At 39.5% G+C, this 20,256-nt stretch overlaps 1 protein-coding gene across 10 annotated transcripts in view; it reads left to right on the top strand.

Moving 5' to 3' along the window:
- The window catches only part of nrxn1a (neurexin 1a), a 190,982-nt gene that overhangs the window by 121,028 nt on the left and 49,698 nt on the right, over window positions 1-20,256 (top strand). For 8 of the 10 annotated variants that reach the window (XM_016467315.1, XM_016467324.1, XM_016467321.1 and 5 more), the window contains 5 exons: window positions 1,221-1,602; window positions 1,701-1,891; window positions 2,636-2,821; window positions 4,756-4,782; window positions 7,710-7,829. In XM_016467315.1, the coding sequence (XP_016322801.1) occupies window positions 1,221-1,602; window positions 1,701-1,891; window positions 2,636-2,821; window positions 4,756-4,782; window positions 7,710-7,829 (906 nt within the window). The remainder of the gene's footprint in view (window positions 1-1,220; window positions 1,603-1,700; window positions 1,892-2,635; window positions 2,822-4,755; window positions 4,783-7,709; window positions 7,830-20,256) is intronic. The other 2 variants (XM_016467317.1, XM_016467322.1) reach the window with 2 other exon arrangements.

Here is a 20,256-nt window from a genome sequence, read left to right as displayed (position 1 = left end):
CCTAGAGGACGCAGTGTCTCGTTCCCTACTCAGGGAACCATGGTTACATAAGTAACCTGAGACGTTGTCAATATTGTGATAATTTTATATACAGAAAGCGATCAAAACTTATTCTCATTATAACCGCTGGAGCAGTCAATTCAAATGCATTTCATGACTCCTGTAAAATCCCATGTAAGGTAAATCACCTGTAGTGTTAAAGGGGTTAGAACGAGCCGTTTTAGGTAGGCGTGGTTAACTCTTAACTTTTATTACGAATATCTCTTTGGATTTGAGACTTTAGTCTTTGCAACTTTACAGATCTTCTTTATGCACCAAGAGCTTGTAACACTCCAAAGAGAAAGGAAAAATTGAAATCGCATCATATGACCCCTTTAAGATAAATCTCAGGGACGCACCACAGATTATCACACGGTCATAATTATTTCATTTAAGTAATTGCATGTACTCTTTGCTAACGGTCTTGTGGAAGGGCCTTTTGTGAAGAGATTCAGTGGCTCACTTCCAATAGCCTTCCCTCAGTGCTCCTCAAGGGCAAAAACACCTTTTGCAATTTGCCCACTGAATGAAGCATCATAAGAAAAAGGTAGTTCTTTCCCACAGTGCAGTACAATCATCTTTAGTTTCTTGCTGAACTTATGTGTATTCGACACTTTGAAATAGACTTGGTATTTGGCTTAATGCTGATGCATTCAGAGGCCAAACCACTGAGGGAATACATTATACTCACATAACCTTAATGATTTTAGAGTGAAAGAACTTCCTCTTGGGAAGCTTTAAAAGAGGTTTTTGAAATATTTAAGGGCGTCTTTCTCTCCCACTGGATTGCAGAAAGATTAAGTTAACCTTTTTTCCTTCAAATTCCCTAAAATACTTGTAACATTCTTCCAACTCTTAATGCTCTTATGTTTTTCTAGTCTTCCATGTTTATTAAAAATCTCATTTTGCTGCAGTAAATGTAAATGTAAATGTGTAAATTTAAGTTGGCCCGTTTGGCAATACTGCGGCCCTGTCCCAGATATATCACTTTATGTGTACATGTGGTCTTGCAACAACTTGCAACGTGTCCGTGAATTCCACAAGACTTTATGGTGTCCCATTTTTCTACTACATGACAGTCTATACTGTATGCAGCATTACGTCATCCTTTTGGGACAGGACTTGTTTTGACAGTCTCCCCTTCCTGCATTAAATCTGTTTTCGATTATTTGCCCTGTAAGGTCAAATCACGGGAGACCACACGCAGCTGGAGTTCCACAATGTGGAAACGGGCATCGTTACAGAGAAGCGTTATATGCCCGCTGTGCCCTCCAACTTCATTGGACACCTGCAGGGCTTGTCCTTCAATGGCATGTCCTACATTGACCTGTGCAAGAACGGCGACATCGACTACTGCGAATTGAATGCCATGATTGGCTACAGGAGCATCGTGGCAGACCCGGTGACCTTCAAGTCTCGCTCTAGCTATGTGACCTTGCCCACCCTTCAGGCCTACTACTCCATGCACCTGTTCTTCCAGTTTAAGACCACTTCACCAGATGGGCTCATCGTGTACAACCGAGGAGATGGCAATGACTTCATAGTAGTAGAGCTGGTTAAAGGGTGAGCTCCATTGGTTTTTAATGCGCCATGTTTGATTGGAATGTATAGAACATGTGATAAGTCCTTCACTAATTGTCTTCATGACTGTTTGCATGCAGATATCTCCATTATGTGTCAGACCTTGGAAATGGAGCTCATCTCATCAAAGGGAATTCCAACACACCGCTGAATGACAATCACTGGCACAATGTGATGATCTCACGAGATACAAACAACCTCCATATGGTCAAAATAGACACCAAAATCACCACACAGACTACCATGGGAGCCAAGAACCTGGATCTGAAAGGTACTTTTGATGTTTTCTTAAAGAGAATGATCTCTGAAAGATTTTATCTGATAATTAGAGCTTAACATGACACAAGAATTATATAAAAAAATAAAAATAACTTTATTTTTTATTATATTATATTATATTGTATTATATTATATTGGGTGTACACTACTATTTAAAAGTTTTGGGTCGCAATTTTCGCAAACACTATTTTTTCATGGTTTTTTTTTTTTTTTATCAAAAAGAGTTATGTTGTGAAATATTATTTGTAATAAATTCCTGTGACTGAAGCTGCATTTTCTGCAGCTATAACTCCAGTCTTTAGTGTCACGTGATCTTTCAGAAATGTTTTTTGTGCTCAAGAAACATTTCTTGTTATCAATTTTGAAAACTTAATATTTTTGTGGAAACCATTATACTTTTTTTAAGGATTATTTGATGATTATAACATTCAAAAGAACACAGTTTATTTGAAATTGTAAATGTCTATCAGGTTTGATCAATTTAATGCACATTTGCTGAATAATTTCCTTAAAAATTGTTGTTTTTTTTTAAACACAGACCTCAAAAGTCTGAATGTTGTGTATATGTGTTCTTTACCTCACATTGACATTCACATTGTTGTGTATTGCAACAAACAAATGAACTAGCAGGGGGCAGTGGTGTCCCTTTTCGTTGGGCATTTACATAACATGCTCCCCTGATAGTTGAATTGAAAACACATGGTCAGTCAGAGCATAATATTTCCTGTCTCTACAGGTGATTTGTATGTCGGAGGTGTGGCCAAAGAGATGTATAAGGACTTGCCAAAGCTGGTGCATTCTAAAGAGGGCTTCCAAGGCTGCTTGGCTTCTGTAGACCTGAATGGCCGTTTGCCAGACCTGCTTTCAGACGCACTATCCAACGCCGGCCAGGTGGAGAGAGGATGCGAAGGTGAGGAAAATGGTATGAATGAAACATACACCAGGTCAGCTTAGCGAGTTCCTTCGCTTGATGACTACAATCTCCAATCCTTGTCTCCTCTCATGCACTTGTTCATCCTTTCTGCTTCTTGTTCTCTTCATCTGTTCTGTGTTTTCTTCATGCTGGGCCAGTTTTAACCGGTTTCAGGAGTCTGTGTTCTGCTGTTGGCAACAGGGGTGTTGATTAGGAGTGAACGATATGGACATGTCCCTATCATTGTCAAGAGATCTTGTGTTTTTTTCCAAACTGTAACTGTGATGAAGCTGAATATATGAGAGGAAAGAGACTGGTTAGTGCCAGTAGCCTTTAGTGGTCATATTCATTAGTGAAAAATAGTTAACAGTAATCTTTTTTTCATTTAAGCTCAGAGAGATAACGATATCATAATAGCGAGTCATCAGTGGTACTAACATAACTGAGGATGGCCCATAGGACTGCTGCGAGAGCTAGCAAAAATATGCCATTTTGTCTTTTGTCCTTAAAATATGAATCGAATGCATTAAAACTGAATGCAGTGCAATTATCCCAAAAGGAAAAACTAATTTAAAAGAGCACTACAAGAATAATCATGAGATTTATTAACAGTGATATTGTGCTTATTGAAAGTGACATTTCAGATATGTAACATTATGTAAATAATTTGAATATTAAAATAGTAAGGTTTAAGCTAATTAAGTTACAATGCCATTTAAAAGTTGTTTGCTTTTTAAAGAAATTAATATATTAATAACTAATATATGAATTAATATATCAATAACTAATAGTTAATAGATAATAATAGTTAGAGAAAATTCTATTTAAAATAAATGCTTTTCTGTTGAACTTTCTATTCACCGAAGAATCCTGAAAAATGTTTTTCAAGGTTTATGCAAAAAAATGATTTGTTAATAACACATTAATAACAATATGCAGTGTTTCTTGAGCACCAAAATGGCATATTAAAATAGTTTCTGAAGGATCACATGACACTGAAGACTGGAGTAATGGCTGCTGAAAATCAGTTATTTAAAATTGTAATATTTTACAATATTACTGTTTTTAATGTATTTTGGATCAAATAAACACAGCCACTGTGAGCATAAGACATGAATCAAGCTCTAATGCATAAGAATGCATCAAAGTACAATAATAAATATGTTAACCTGGCTATCTAAATGGAGACTTATTATAGAGAGCTATTATTTTAAAATTAATTAATTATCTTAACTACAGACTAACCATACCTCTAATGATAAAAGAAAAACTATTTTTTACATTTACGGTAACATTTTTTTGCAATTTTGTCTGGCAAAATACACACACTTCGTTTTTATATAACCTAAATATGTTAACCTGGCTATCTAAATGGAGACTTATTATAGAGAGCTATTATTTTAAAATTAATTAATTATCTTAACTACAGACTAACCATACCTCTAATGATAAAAGAAAACCTATTTTTTACATTTACGGTAACATTTTTTTGCAATTTTGTCTGGCAAAATACACACACTTCGTTTTTTTATATAACCATCAGTATATTCAGCCGTAAAAGAACTGCTAATATTTGCTAAGAACCACAACATTACAAAAGCATATAAACCTTACATTATGAATGCATGTATTTATTTTTAATAAAGTCATTATGGGATCACATTTACAGGGAGCGATCATGGCTGAAAAAATGTCCTTCTGTTCAAACCAAACCTACGCTACTGGCTTTTATCATGTCTGTTGCTGATTGACTTTGTTTCTCTCATCATCTCTAACTCCACCTCTCTTCTTCCCTGGGTCTCTGTCTGCTTTCTTTATTTCCTCTGTCTGTTCCCTTACATTTTTAACGACTTAATTTGTTATAATCACAGACATTCCAGTGCCTCTACTAACATCTTATTTATTTTGTTTTGTTTTTTTCTTTTTCGTTTGGCTGACAAAAGTTGCATTGCTGAAAGCTGACTTGCAAGGTAGATAGCCATATGTGTGTCTTAACCGATGCCCCCTCTTCCCCTCCTCCAGTGTGACCGTCTGATGTCGTAGATCACGTTTGCCCAGCAGCCGGTCTAATAACTCCATCACTGTAAATACAAGCACCGTCCGCACACCTTGTATTTACAGCCTCCCGGACTTAAACTGTCCCAGAGTGTCCTGTGTCATAGTTTTCCCTCATTTACCCGTCACTGCTCTTTTCATTGGAGCGTACATCTGTTCTGTTGTTTACTGGAGGCATGCGCCCCCGCCCCCCCTTCCCTCTTCTGACAGTGCCCCCCTCCACCCACTGCATGCGGTTTCAACTCCTTCCACACCAAAATGCGATGGAAATAGTCTATAGCATTTACCCCCTGATAAGGGCCTTAAAACTAGATGGAATTTCCCAAGCGGTTAGGGAATCTCTCCCATGAGTTCGAAGCCAGATTACTCCGCTCAGATATATAACACTTGGTTTGAGAGAAGCTCGTCAGGGGAGCGAGCCAACCCTCTGTTTCTCTGCCTGAGACGTTAAATGAGCTTCGCTCAGACAGATCAGGTGAGAAAGGAAGAGCACAGCTCATCTGGATCGTACCGGTGGCTGTCGTAGCGTCTGTCTCTCTCTCCTCCTCCTTCTCCCTGCCAGACTCGCTTCACTTCCGAGTCAAGTGGCCAAGCCGCAAATGTGCACCTGATTGGCCAAATGGCTGAGTGATGGAGAGGAGGGAGCGTTTGAGGGCCAGGGGCCTGTTTTACATGCCAGCTGAAGTAATGAGAGAAATGAGAACAGAAGTGTTTCCGCAGGCTGCCTGGCCCGTCGCCTCGTCGCTTCGCTTCTGTAGACAGAACACAAAATGAGCTGTTCCAGACGGCCCCCATTTATCTTACAGCCCCGAGTCCCCAGGGAGTGCTGCTGCTTTAAACCCACCTCAGCAATACTAGGAGCAGATGTTATTATCGCACGGGGGCCTGTATTATTACTGCAGCAAATACACTGCGCATTACCGCCAATGCTACTGTCACACAGCCACTGGTGCAAAGCTTGGATTGCACTAATCAAGTCACCTGTCCACATTTAATGTGTTCTTGAGTAATGAGACCGATTAAAGGTGCACTCAGTATTTTTTTTTACCTTGTTAAAAAGTTTTAAATAGTACTTTTTAAATATCGTACTCGCCTGAGACAAAGACTCAATATTACACTCTCAGAAATAAAGGTACAAAAGCTGTCACTGGGGCGGTGCCTTTTTAAAAGGTACTAAAATTTACCTTTAAGGTACTAATATGCATCCTTTTGGGGTAAATAAGGTACAAAAGTGTGCCTTTTGAAAGGGCACCGCCCCAGTGACAACTTTTGTACCTGTGTAGAGTGTAGCTGATTTAATTTACATGGAGCAGTTTGCCTCATGAGGGCAGACATGTCGAGATTGCTTTGGTAACCTCCCTATTATTATATATTTTTAATAAGTTAATCATGACTTACTGCGAATAGCATGTTTCTACAGTGACATTTACTACAGATATTTGCTGTTTGAGTAATGCTACACTACTGTTCAAAAGTTTGGGGTCAGTTTTATTTATTTATTTGTTTTTTGTTTTTGTTTTTTTAAAGAAATTAATACTTTTATTCAGCAAGGATGAATTAAATTGATCAAAAGTTAAGACATTTATATTAATCAAAGAATCATGAAAAAAAGTATCATAGTTTCCACAAATATTAAGCAGTTTAATAAAGAGGTTTAAAAACCAGTTTTTATATTAATAATATAAACATAATAATAAGCATATTTTCAACATTGATAATAGTAAGAAATGTTTCTTCGGCACCAAATTAGAATATTAGAATGATTTATGAAGGCTCATGTGATGCTGAAGACCTGAGTAATGGCTAACAAAAAAATTCTGCTTTGCCATCGCAGGAATGAATTGCATTTTAAACTATATTCAAATAGAAAAATGGTTGTTTTAAAGTTTTCATATTTTTCAAAGTATTACTACTTTTACTGTATTTTTATTAAATAAATGCAGCCTTGGTAAGCATAAGAGACTCCTATCAAAAACTTAAAAAATCTTACTGACCCAAAATTTTGAGCAGAAGTTTACATCAAAGCCACTAGGCGTCAGTGTAAGTCTAAAAGGACGTCCAAATATGGCTACTTCCTTATTAATATATCATGTGAAAAGCAGTATGTCAAATGAGTAGTTTGTCCGAAAATGCAGTATTCGTAAAAATGCCAGGTGTGCATCCATTTGTAAATGGTGGGAAACAGTGACGTAGCTGACATCATAGGTCATTGCCACCATATACATATAGTGTGTCTCTAGACTGTATTCTTACTACACATATGAAAAATTATAGAATGTACTTTTTAACAGTCATGCAGTAATTTCTTCATCAAATGTAGTACATACTCAGTGCATGATGTCAGATGCAGGCAGCGCAACATAAACAAAAAATTATCGAGTGTACCTTTTGGTGATCACCGGGGTTCGTGAATCTAAGATAATGACACAATATAAGCTAAAATAAGCACACTCATTATGCTATATGAAATCACACTGAAATGGAAAAGATTTATACATTTCTTTTTCTTGTACAGTAGTAGCATTTAAATGTAACACATTTTTGTGCATCTTTAATATATTTATACATTATTTTCTTCACCCAAATCAGATCCCTAAAGTGTGTCTGAGAAAGATTAATATTTAGTTAAACAGAAGATTTTGTCCTCACTGGTAGTTGGTTTTTCATCTAGGGGAGTGAGCAGATGGGATGGTTCTGTGTGCCTGTTACTGCTACAATAAAAGCTTTTCACTTGTCTGGATTTTTATGTCGTATGGGGCCTATGAATTTATATACCTCTTTTTCTGTCTGTTTCTCTCTCTCTCTCTCTCTCTCTTCACTACTCTGTCACCGGTCTCTTCAGGTCCCAGCACTACCTGTCAAGAGGATTCCTGCTCCAATCAGGGCGTGTGTCTTCAGCAGTGGGAGGGGTTCAGTTGCGACTGCAGCATGACATCATTTGGAGGGCCGCTCTGCAATGACCGTGAGTCTATCACCTCTCCTTCTTTACAGCTACTGTAGGGAAACCCAGCGCACTGATCCAGAACCACCTAAATTGGATGAGAGCACTTGCGCCGCTATTATTTATGGTATTCTAAAAAACATCAGCCAGTTTGATGATTATTGTATTTTTTATACAATATATTTTGAATATATAAACTGTGAAAAATAAACAGACCAATTCATATTCACATCAGATGTGAATCACACTGAATTAAAATGGAATCTCAGTGACCCTTAGAAAGTGGCTATTTTTAGAACTGAATACTAGCGTGCTGTGTACTGCCTACTGCACATAATACACCACATGCTCACACTATTAAACAAAAAAAACATTTAAAAATGGTTTTTGTGCATTTATAAAATGGTTATTTTGATTTCAGTAAATAGGATGTTAGTATTCCATTCTGACCATAGTCATCATATTGTTCTTACTGCATACTCCCAAAATTGTGCAGTCTTCTGCTACACCACTAGAGGGGGTTGGTGGACAGTGCATAGCTGGGGATCTGCGCCATGCTGTATATCACAATGTGCTGCAATGAGTTAAAAAAATAGACTTAGTAGACTGTTTGTCATAGATATAAATTATATCTAGAGGAAACATCGCATAAGCATGTGTGGGCATTTCTGAATGGATTTGTAGTATTGAGCTGTACCCCGACAAGAGCATTGACTGAATTTGGTGTGAAAACCTCTAGTGCTTGTAGCCTGTGAAAGCTAACCCTGAGTGCCAGGAATCTGAAGCAGAGTGAAAGTCCTTGAGATGGTTTACGAAAAAGATCTATTACAGGCTCAAGCCATGCACAGCTAATCCATTCTGCGGGTTTACCAAACTGATAAGAGCCCGCCTTTGTTCAGGAGGAAGAAGCCACATAGAAGATGGCTTGCATTACATCATCCACATCCCCCCACCTCGCTGGTATCTATTTAGTGTGTTTTTAGAGATGAGAACGGCAGATAGAGGAAGTTAGTATCATTTTGCTACCTAATTAGAATTATAAAGAAAAACACATTTCTTTTAGCTTACTCTTTTTTTCCCCTCATATCTACAGTGATTCAGTGAAATAAAATGGTGGATTTACACATTTTGCCTCCATTGTTGTGTGTAAGCCCATGGCTTAATGATTACAGACTGAATCCATCTTTTACTGGGCACTTCTTTGAGCAAGGAACAGACAGAATGATATGTGCACACAATATTAATGTTCCTGCACGGTCAAATGCTCATGCGCACACACACAAAGGCTCATTTAGATGGGTAGATGCCCAGTGGTCATCAGGCCGTGAAGGCAGTGCAAAGAGAAAGAGGCTTTGTCTGAGCATAGTGGCAGAGAGGAAAGCCTGGGTTAGACACTCAGCCGTGGACTTGCATGACCACATCATTCCACCTCAAGACCTGCACTACACACACTACAAACCCATAGCTGTCCAAGGTATGGACACTCAGCATCAATTCCCCATCTCTGAAACAAGCTTTCACTAACACATGTGAGCACTGATCAATACACAGATCCCTGCGGGGTGGGTGCAGTGTCCAGAATTAACAGTTGCCACGTGCCAAATACGAGTAAAATGAGGAGTGACACCTTTATTTCACAGCTTTATTCGCAAATGCAACATTATTTATGTTTTGAGTACATTTGTAAGAACATGTATAGAAAAGTTCTTGTATTAATCCACCAATATAAAAATTTGAGGAACAAAATAATGATTTTCATGTTTTTGTTAAACTGTGAGATAATGACCAAAGTAGTAAAGTTTATATTATTATTATTTTTAATTAATGACGTTAATATTTTTGTTAAAAACATTGATTCATGGATAGTAAGAAATCTTTAATATTTAACTAAATAATCAAATTTTTATAATGACAAATGCATGAATATTGTTATGATTCATTATCCATATTCATATTTTAATATAAATACAGAAAAAATTATGGCTTCATGCCCTGTAGGAAATGTTAAGCTGGTGAAATTTCTCAATTTGTATTTTTATGCAAGAAAATAAATACTAAATCCAGAGGTGTAAAGTATTTGAGTAAATGTAATTAATTACAATTACTGTGCTTGAGTATCTTTTTGGCTACTTTGTAGTTTTACTGAGTATCAAAGATAATAGAAACGTTTACACTCTACTTCACTACATTTTTGAATAAGTATCTGGACTCTTTACTTCACTACATTTGTAAAGAGTGTTGCAATTACACATTACATTTTGCACAGCCCCTAGCTTTTTCTGCAGCAGTTTATTTCTGCTTCAAGAGAAGTGATATCGCCAACTACAGGGCACTGAAAGTACTATATCTTGTGTGTTTTGCCCTTACTTATTTGACAACACAGCTATTTTACGTGAATGCGAGTTTCTTAGCAATGGCAATGAGGCCGAAACCAGGTCATCCGGTGCAAGAATTAATTTAACATAATTGTTTTCACTATTCTCCTGTATTCTTATCCTGTATAAAAGTTCAATAAACAAATTAAGCAATAAATACATTTAAAAAAATTATAACATTATTTTATTTATCCGTTATACTGAAGATACCTTTTTAAAGGATTTTGTTGTTGTTGTTGTTTTGTTTGTTTGGGTTTTTTATGTTTTTGTTTTTTTGAGGTGTTCAGTTTTATTTTGGTTTTAGAAAATAAACGTGATTGCTCTCCTCACAACTGAACTCTTTCTTGTTTTTCACTGGCATGTCTCTTTGACTATTCTTTGGCAGATATTCTAAGACTTTTACTCAAGTTGTTTTGGAATTGGTGACTTGTAACTTGTAGTGGAGTAATTTTCACTGTAGGGTATCTGTACTTTTACTCAAGTATGGTTTTCAGATACTCTTTACACCTCTGACTAAATCTAATTTTCAAAATGACAAATGTATGTTTAAGTATTTATATTAAATGTTTAAAAAAATGCAGAACTGTAGGAAATATTAGGCTATTTTCTCAATCCCTTCATCATTGGAATTTGTGGCAAAAGTTAATTCTGAACACTGGTTGGGTGCAATTGTCCATTAGTCTCATCATGCATGGACTCAAACACACTTCAGATCTGAATGGCTACTATCAACATAAACAGTTTGGTTTGAGCTGGATATCAAAGAGCACTTTAGAAAACTAGCAAGAGAAATAGCAGAGCTGGGGGTCTCAGCTGAATGCAAAACTGATGTGCTTGGTGTAAATACTATTAAAGAGGCAGAGCATAGATAAGAGACGAAAGAATTACATGATTAAAAATGACCACAGCTATAGAGGAAAAACGTGAAGAGATAAATGAATTGCACTATTCATGACGGCAGCGCACCCATCTGCTCTCTAACCGAGCAATATGTATTTAAATATGTGCTTCATTTTTAATTAGCTTGTTGCTTATCAAAGATCTAATTTCTTAATAAACAGCATCCCACCAGTTACTGGAGCATCATGGGTGGGGGGAGTTGATTCATGCTTCCTGTAGTCAATTCATAGATAGGGAGATGTAAAATGAGAAGAAAATGATTGTAGGGTTCATTACTTATTTGTTCTCTTTTCACTTCATAACTCATTCCTCATTTCTTTATAAAAAAAAAAGTGAACAGAACATACAAATTGGACACAAAACTGGAGTGAAATGAGAGGAAGGAAGGAAAAAAAGACCTTTCCACTTATTTCTCCCTTACTGTTTAAAATACTTGAAACCTTTTTTTTCCCCTACACAGAATGAAAGCACCAGTATTAAAACATGCTCCACTTCCTTTGAATCTGCTTTTGAGGTCAGCTGAAAAAATAAATGGATTGGCTCAAACATGTGACTGCCAGAGAATGGCAAGGGTCCTCTGCTCAAAGCAACACAGCGTTTGCCATTAGGTGGCAGCCTTGTAAACAGAAAATAAAGCACATGCTCCTTTTGCAGGCTGGGTTCTCATATTCTTTTAATTTCTCAGGGAACAATTAGCTTGCTATGAATGCAGCCGGCTGGTTCCCAAATTATTTCATAAACTTCTGGATATGATGTTTCATTGCATACAGCACTGTGTATTGCTGAAGTCACAGTGATAAAATTGTCTTCCAAATAGAGCAGTTTCAGCTCCTGATGCAGGCTGTCTTGGAGCCCCTGGCGAGACAGCTCTGATCACCCGGCTTTGTCAACTTTAATTATACAGTGCTAAACGATTAGGAGGACGAGACACGAGACCCCTTCCACAGCTGCACGCGCCTCCCTGATGATCGAGGGGGAGGGAGAGAGGAAAAGAGGGGGAGGAAAACTCAGCCAAGCTTCACCGTTCTCTGTTTCCCTTTTTCTTCATTCAGAGGGTCTTTTCCTCTAAGCATGCTGCTTAGGAATGCTTTCGCTACAGAGATGCTGTAAGGAGTGAGAGAAGAGGAAGACTTTCTTAACGCTGACATTTTCAGAAACTCTGACCAGCTTTTTCACATGCGGACCACTTGACCACTCTTGCCCTTTCTTGGTTCTCTCTTCCTGTTCTCCTGTGATGTGTCTGCTAATGTTTCCTCTGAGAGTCAGTGCGGTCTCAGCCAGCCAGGCAGCAGCAGCAGCTCTTGTGTGGTGTGTGTGAGAGAGAGTGTGTTTGTCGTTTGGGGAGGGGGAGAGGCACTCTGTATTGAGTTAAATGCTGCAGCGGCGATCTCGTCTTGTGTGTGCCATCGCTTCTGGTTGTCTCCCTGATCCTCTCCTTTTCTCTCAACGGGGATAACGAGGGATGCAGCCTTGTCTTCATGGGATACAGCTGGGATTCAGGTGATAGGAAAAGTCCAGGACTGCTGGGAGGTCTGTAACAAAGGCTGCTCACTCTTTTCTCCCTCTTCTCCAATACACCACTACTCCTGCCTTACTGGAGTACTGGATCGGATTCCGTGGTTTCTTTCTTTTTTCTCCCACAGGATTTTGTGTTTTTGAATGCCATGAAGAGAGGAATTTAACCCAGGATCATTATCCTTCTGAAGTTGACCTCATCTGTGCTCTTTTTTTTAATCCATACCTCGGAAGAACTCTGTGGAAGTTCCCTCTACATGTGGATTTGGCATGTGCTGTTGTTCTGCCTCTCCATCTGTGATTGGGCTGTTGCATGGTCAGGATCCAAGGCTTGAGCAGGACATGGGTTGCCAGGTGGTCTAAGGACGCCCCTCTTTAAAGTCCTTGCACTCCGGTAGCATGCTGCATCTGTGGCCCTGCGGGGCTCCTGGTGGTGTTGCTTCCATCCTGCTCCGCATCAGCCTGCGCCTGGCTCTCTGGCTGCCACTGCTGACTTTGGGGTCAGCCCTGGCTCTGGCAGAGGGGCCTGGGGAGCTGTACGTCCCTCAACATATGCCTCATCACCTCGTGCCTGCCGCCAGATCCCACGCCCCCCTGCGGGCAGGACATGGTGCGTAGCTTATTCGACTGCCACATTCACCCTCTTTCCGCTTTGCCATTCAGTGACCTTTCATTCCTAGAGCTACTGTTTTCTGTGTGCCGAGATTTTAGCATAAGAAACAATATCATGCACTTGTAATCTCACGGTAATTGGCCGAGCTCTATGAGTGTACTTGCGCAATTATGTGGTCAGGATGCAAATGCGATCTTTAAGAGGTGTTTGTGAACATTATGCAGATGCATTATGCAGAGTACAAATGTTGAGAGCATAATGTTGGCTGCACCACAGTCACTTAGCGACCAGCGATTCAGCCTTCTGTTACGCTGACTATGCTTGAATACATGCGTCTTTGTGTTATTTTTTTAGGGGCCATTAAGGGGGCTGTTTTTATATAAGCACTGGGGCAACATCCTTAACCTCTCCTGTTCAAAAGGCCACATCCGTGCACGCCGACTTGAGCTGACCTTTGACATGATGAAATTATATTCAAATTGCATCGTGGTCACCGTAGCGTGTTGTGTGTGTGCGTGTGTGGATTTAATGCAGCGAACCAGCCAAATTGAATGTATTAGGTGTAGAAGGGACAGTGGACAGGCTATTAAGCCCGAGAGCTACCCCGAGATTTCCACACTGGGGCACCCCCCACACCTCCTTTGAAACTCTATTACTTCTCTATTACATTTCCATTAAATCCCACTGGCCACCTCTCCTGAGACCGGTATACAGTATAAATTGAACACATTCTGCTTTATTGCACCAGATTTTTCCCCCCAGTTTGAGTTGTAATATCTCGTTGCGGCTGGCTGTTTAAAACTATCAAGGCGATTTCCACGCTGTGTGTGCAGAGGGGCTTGAGCTGTCAGTACTGTATGTGATCCACTGCACTTATATAACGAGACCTGGCTGCATCTCAGCATTATCCTCACAGATTATGCTTTGATAAAAAAAAACTACACTATTGAATAGAGGCAGGAGGAAGAGAGCAGAAGCTTGTGAAGTGAGACGAGTCATTTATCATTCTTTCTGAAAGGCTCTTAGTTTTTCTTCTCTACCTCCTTGCCTCTCTCCCTATCAATCTTTCCTTCTGTCTTTGTCATATTCTTCTTTTCTCTCTCTGTGTGTGTGTGTGTGTGTGTGTGTGTGTGTGTGTCTGTGTGTGTGTGACACAGCTGGCATCTCTAATGGTAGGGTGTGCTGAGATCACAGAGCCGTGCTGCTCGAATGCGTATCAGCGCATCAGGGTCCATTGCTTTTGCCTCTGCCCCCCCTCCCGGCCAAGCTAATCTAAACCTCCGGACCTCTTTTGCCCGAGAATATTCGGCGACATTGTTCGCAGCTGAGCATAATTCACGAGCTCTGGTAATAATAAACTAAAACTGAAACCGCTTCCAGCTATGTGTCTGCTTTGCTATTTACAGCACCAGCAGACACCACCTCAGCCAAACCTCTGTCCAGCCCTACCTGCTTCCAGCACTGTTTTAGTACGCCGCTACAAAGAATTTGAGAACAGCACGAGTTCTGTTGTTGCAGCAAAATTATCATTTAAAAACCATTAACAGTAGGTTATGTGGAGTGCAGAAAAGTGTGTGCATGCACCCTTGTCTGTGTGCACCAGTAAATGTGCCCTCTCTCCCACTGAAATGATTGGATGGGAACTAAAAAAAGGAAAGCAGAAAGCGAGGCAAATTATCAGAAGTTACCCTGGGCTCCAGCACAGTGTTTTTTTACTTTTTCCCCCTCTCATTTTGCTGCAGTCTTGCACTTTTATCTCCTCTTTCCTCCACAGTTACACCGACAAATATAACAGAAGCTACATTTAGATGAAGTTATACGGTAGAAGAACGCTGCATTCTCTCACACCTACAGAAAAATGATCCAACCGTGTAGGTTCAACATCACTCCCCCTCTTTTAAAAAATGTGTTCGTGTGAGTGTCTTCTTTCTTGCATATGTTTTCAAAGGCTATTAATGACTATGTGAGCTGCTTTAGTATGCTGCCCCTCTCTTTCTCTTTCCTCCATCACTGCAAATCTGAATAGAGTTGGAGTAAGTGAGCTCATGAGGTTGAGTCCTCTTTCTATCTCTGTCTTATTTGCTTTCTTTTATGTCAGAACTATAGTTTGAGAGGCCCGAATTGCTGTAATGAGAGTATAGCATGGATTTGCACATGAATGGTGCTGTGCCCGGTTAAATATGATACTCCGAGAGGCTGAGAATTGGAAGCGTAGGCTGTCCTGACTAAGAGAGAGATAGAGGGAATTAAAAGAGGCAAAAGGATGAGCAGAGTGGTCAAAGACTACATGCACTTGACAGTGATATTCCACTGGGAACGATACAGCATCACCACCAGCAAACAGTGAGACAGTACAGTGACTGTACAGGGCTGCAAGCTGAACTCTATATAGTGGGTGCATTGTGTATGGGTGTGCGAGTTTATATGAGAAAGACATATCATCCCCTTGATAGTATGGAGGTGATTGATTTTTTTAAATGCTATTCACTCTCCCAAGAGAATCTGCAGAAAGAGAGAGAGAGATAGAAGGAACAATAGCTTTGGTGTGTAATCTAAACCCAGTCAAGCCAAACCTCCAGAGAGATTTCTCATTATGTCACTGTAGCTCACACATGGGGCTCAGGGAGGCTTAGACTGGACGTACTGATACACACAAACACACACACACACACACACACACACACACACACACACACACACACACACACACACACACACACCTGCAGAGATTATTACACATACTTCCATCTAATAAAAGAGTTATTCGTGAATTCATCGCTCAAAGTCAACATAGCTCTTTCTTTTATTCTTCCTTAGTTTTTTATTTGTTTACCTTCCCTTCCTTCTGTCATTCCTTCCTTCCTTATTTCTTTCCCTCCTTTTAATTCACTTTCTCCCTTTCTTTCCTTCTGCCTTTTCCTCCCTTCTTCCTTTCTTTTTCCTTCTCTCCATCCTTTCTTTCCTCCTAACTTTTTCCTTCTTTCGTTCCACCCCATTTTTCCTTCCTTCACTTTTCCCATCTTTTTCTCCTCTTCCTTCATTTTTTTGCTTGTTCCTTTTGTTTGTTTGACTTTCTTTCCTAATTGCTTTTTTTCTCTCCTCCGTTCCTCTTTTTTTTCCTTCTCTACTTTATTTGTTCCCTCTTTTCTTTCCTCCTTCATTTTTGCCATTCTTTAATTTAATTCCTCCCTTATATCCATCCTTTTTTCTTTCCTTTCTTTCTTCTCCCATTTTCTTCCATTCCTTCTTTTCTTTCCTTCCCTGCTTTTTTCCTCCTTCTCTGCTTCATTCATTCCTTTCATTTCTTCATCTGTAATTTCTTTCTTTCTTTCTTTACTCCCCCAGTTCCTTCTTTATTTTCCTCCTTTTTTCCTTCTCTGCTTAAATTCCCTCTTGACATTTGTCCATCTCTCCTTCCTTTCATTCTAACTTTCTTCCTTTTTACCTTTTTTTTTCTTCCTCCTTTCATTTCTTTTCTCATTCCTAAATACTCCTTCCTTACAAAATACAAAATGCAAATCATACACAAAGATCAACACATACATATACACTCACAGGATCATTTACACGCTCACACACCATGAGCCTAAGCCTCATCTTCTCCTAAACCCCCTGGACGTTCTCAGGAGCCAAAAGCTTGTTATAAAAACACAAAGCAAATCAAAACAACATCCACTAAAGTGCCACAGCAGACAGGCTTTCAGCCAGCACAGCACTGACCGCTCATTCCCAGCTCTACCCTAATTAGCCCTGGAAAGGTCAGCAGGAGCTCTACCACGACCACAAACCCCAATGCTCCCTGCCTCTTTCACTCTTCAGTGGTCTCTTTTCACATATGAACTGCTGTTTTTTCTCTAGCCATGTCTTGTATTGACTGGGTCTGTGAAGCAGCATAGAGTTGGCTGCGACGAGTATCCTCAAAGGTAAATTGTACTACCATAATATGCTGTATAATGCACTGCTATCCAGATTTGTAGAAAATTCAGTTTGTGTCAGGCTGTTGTCCTTGAATTACATTGCACTAAATATGAAATAAATCAGAAGACTTTACATTTCACAGTGGGTTTTATTGTTTTATTAGTTCTGATTCATTCAGCGCCCTCAGGTCTGACAATAAAAACTGAATAGAGTATTAAAGAAAGGAAAGGAAAATGTTTTGACAGTGCCAATGATGCATGTAAAAATCAAACCCATGAGGCGTGCAGGAACTGAACAGTATTAGAGCTGTCCGTGTGGACTCTCGACTGCGTCCTGAGGCAGCCAACCACCCACCCACCATAGAGCCTAAACTCTCTCCCATCCGGAGATGGAGTCTCTGTCAGTCAGCCGGAGGATTCCTTCACAGGCAGACAATAAAATTTTGCGTTGCGCTAGACCAGTCATAAACATGACGTCTCGTTTTGAAGCCTGCGTCTTAAGTCGATTCTTGGAGAGGGAGAAACTGCAGTCAAATTTACAAACGCTTCTTGCTGTTTCTGCGAAAGATAACGGCCAGTTTACTAGCATCAAACACACAAATATGCAAAGATACACACATTCATCTACACATCCGCACCCTCTTAGGTTGGCCAGTGTTCCGCTCGAGCTGTTGCCTGTAATTACCCAGTTGGTGTGGAACGCTGTGGTGTCAGTCTGGTAATTGGTTCCTTCTGTCATTGGTTCATTCCTTCCTTCCTTCTTTATCTCCTCCTAATTTGCTTTCTCACTTTCTTTCCTTCTGCTTTTTCTCCCTTCCTCCTTCCTTCTCTCCATCTTTACTTTCCTCCTAATGTTTCCTTCTTTCATTCCTCCCACTTTTTTTCTCTCTTCATTACCTTTTTCCACTTTTTTCTTCCTCTTTGTTTATTTCTTCACTTGTTCCCTTTATTTGTTTGTTTTTTTCTTTTCTTTCTTTCTTTCTTTTTCTTTCTTTCTTTCTTTTTCTCCTTTTTCCCTTTATTCATTTCCTCTTTTCTTTCCTTTTGTTCTTCTCCCATTTTCTTCCATTCACTCTTTTCTTTCCTGTTTTCCCTCCTCTCTTCCTTCATTCCTGCCCTTTTTTCTTTTCATCTACCTCCTTTTCTTCCATTTCTTTAATCTTCCCTAATTGCTTTTTATTTCCTCCTCCTTTTTCCTCCTTCTCTGCTTCATTCGTTTCTTTCATTTCTTCATCTGTAATTTCTTTCTTTCTTTCTTTACTCCCCCAGTTCCTTCTTTATTTTCCTCCTTTTTTCCTTCTCTGCTTAAATTCCCTCTTGACATTTGTCCATCTCTCCTTCCTTTCATTCTAACTTTCTTCCTTTTTACCTTTTTTTTTCTTCCTCCTTTCATTTCTTTTCTCATTCCTAAATACTCCTTCCTTACAAAATACAAAATGCAAATCATACACAAAGATCAACACATACATATACACTCACAGGATCATTTACACGCTCACACACCATGAGCCTAAGCCTCATCTTCTCCTAAACCCCCTGGACGTTCTCAGGAGCCAAAAGCTTGTTATAAAAACACAAAGCAAATCAAAACAACATCCACTAAAGTGCCACAGCAGACAGGTTTTCAGCCAGCACAGCACTGACCGCTCATTCCCAGCTCTACCCTAATTGGCCCTGGAAAGGTCAGCAGGAGAAATACCAGAGCTCTACCACGACCACAAACCCCAGTGCTCCCTGCCTCTTTTACTCTTCAGTGGTCTCTTTTCACGTATGAACCGCTGGTTTTTCTCCAGCCATGGCTCATTGTATTGATTGGGTCTGTGAAGCAGCACAGAGTCGGCTGCGGCTAGTATCCTCAAAGGTAAATTTGTACTGCTGTAATGTGCTATATAACGCACTGCTATCCAGGTCTGTAGAAAATTCAGTTTGTGCCAGGCTATTGTCCTTGAATTACGTAGCACTAAACATGAAATAAATCGGAAGACTTTACATTTCACAGTGGGTTTTATTGTTTTATTAGTTCTGATTCATTCAGCGCCCTCAGGTCTGACAATAAAAACTGAATAGAGTATTAAAGAAAGGAAAGGAAAATGTTTTGACAGTGCCAATGATGCATGTAAAAATCAAACCCATGAGGCGTGCAGGAACTGAACAGTATTAGAGCTGTCCGTGTGGACTCTCGACTGCGTCCTGAGGCAGCCAACCACCCACCCACCATAGAGCCTAAACTCTCTCCCATCCGGAGATGGAGTCTCTGTCAGTCAGCCGGAGGATTCCTTCACAGGCAGACAATAAAATTTTGCGTTGCGCTAGACCAGTCATAAACATGACGTCTCGTTTTGAAGCCTGCGTCTTAAGTCGATTCTTGGAGAGGGAGAAACTGCAGTCAAATTTACAAACGCTTCTTGCTGTTTCTGCGAAAGATAACGGCCAGTTTACTAGCATCAAACACACAAATATGCAAAGATACACACATTCATCTACACATCCGCACCCTCTTAGGTTGGCCAGTGTTCCGCTCGAGCTGTTGCCTGTAATTACCCAGTTGGTGTGGAACGCTGTGGTGTCAGTCTGGTAATTGGAGCTGCAGTAATTCACTTTTTAATTGCCTGTTTATTATTGCAGAAGCCTCAGTTTTGTAGTTGCAGCACAGCTCGCACTGAATGTTTAATAAACAAATACAATGTCACAGACTCATATTTCACGTAAACATTATAATTGCTTCACATAAAAAAACATTACCACCAAGCACACTCACTCTTGCCCGCACACACACACAAACACACACACACCTATTCTTCTCAGCATAATGGAACAAAAACTATTTTCTGTCCATAACCTGCCAGGTGGATAAGCTAGCAAAACACACAGAAAACAATACACCACATACCTGTAAAATATACAGTGGTGTCCAAAAACTTTTTTTTACCTGGAAACGAACAGAAGAATTTACAATTTGAAAAATGTTAAATATGGGGAGAATATGAATTATATTTATAGTTGCAGGGGGCAAACCGTACACTATACTAAGACATTTTGAAATTTAATGTAAATTGTTAAATTCATCTAATTCAAATTATGCTAATATATATATATATATATATATATATATATATGTATATATATAT

This window comes from Sinocyclocheilus anshuiensis, unplaced genomic scaffold (assembly GCF_001515605.1).
Source record: "Sinocyclocheilus anshuiensis isolate Anshui unplaced genomic scaffold, SAMN03320099.WGS_v1.1 scaffold712, whole genome shotgun sequence".
NCBI classification, from domain to species: domain Eukaryota; kingdom Metazoa; phylum Chordata; class Actinopteri; order Cypriniformes; family Cyprinidae; genus Sinocyclocheilus; species Sinocyclocheilus anshuiensis.
Note: the sequence above shows the minus strand (reverse complement) of the source record. Positions and strands in the feature narration are given on the sequence as shown.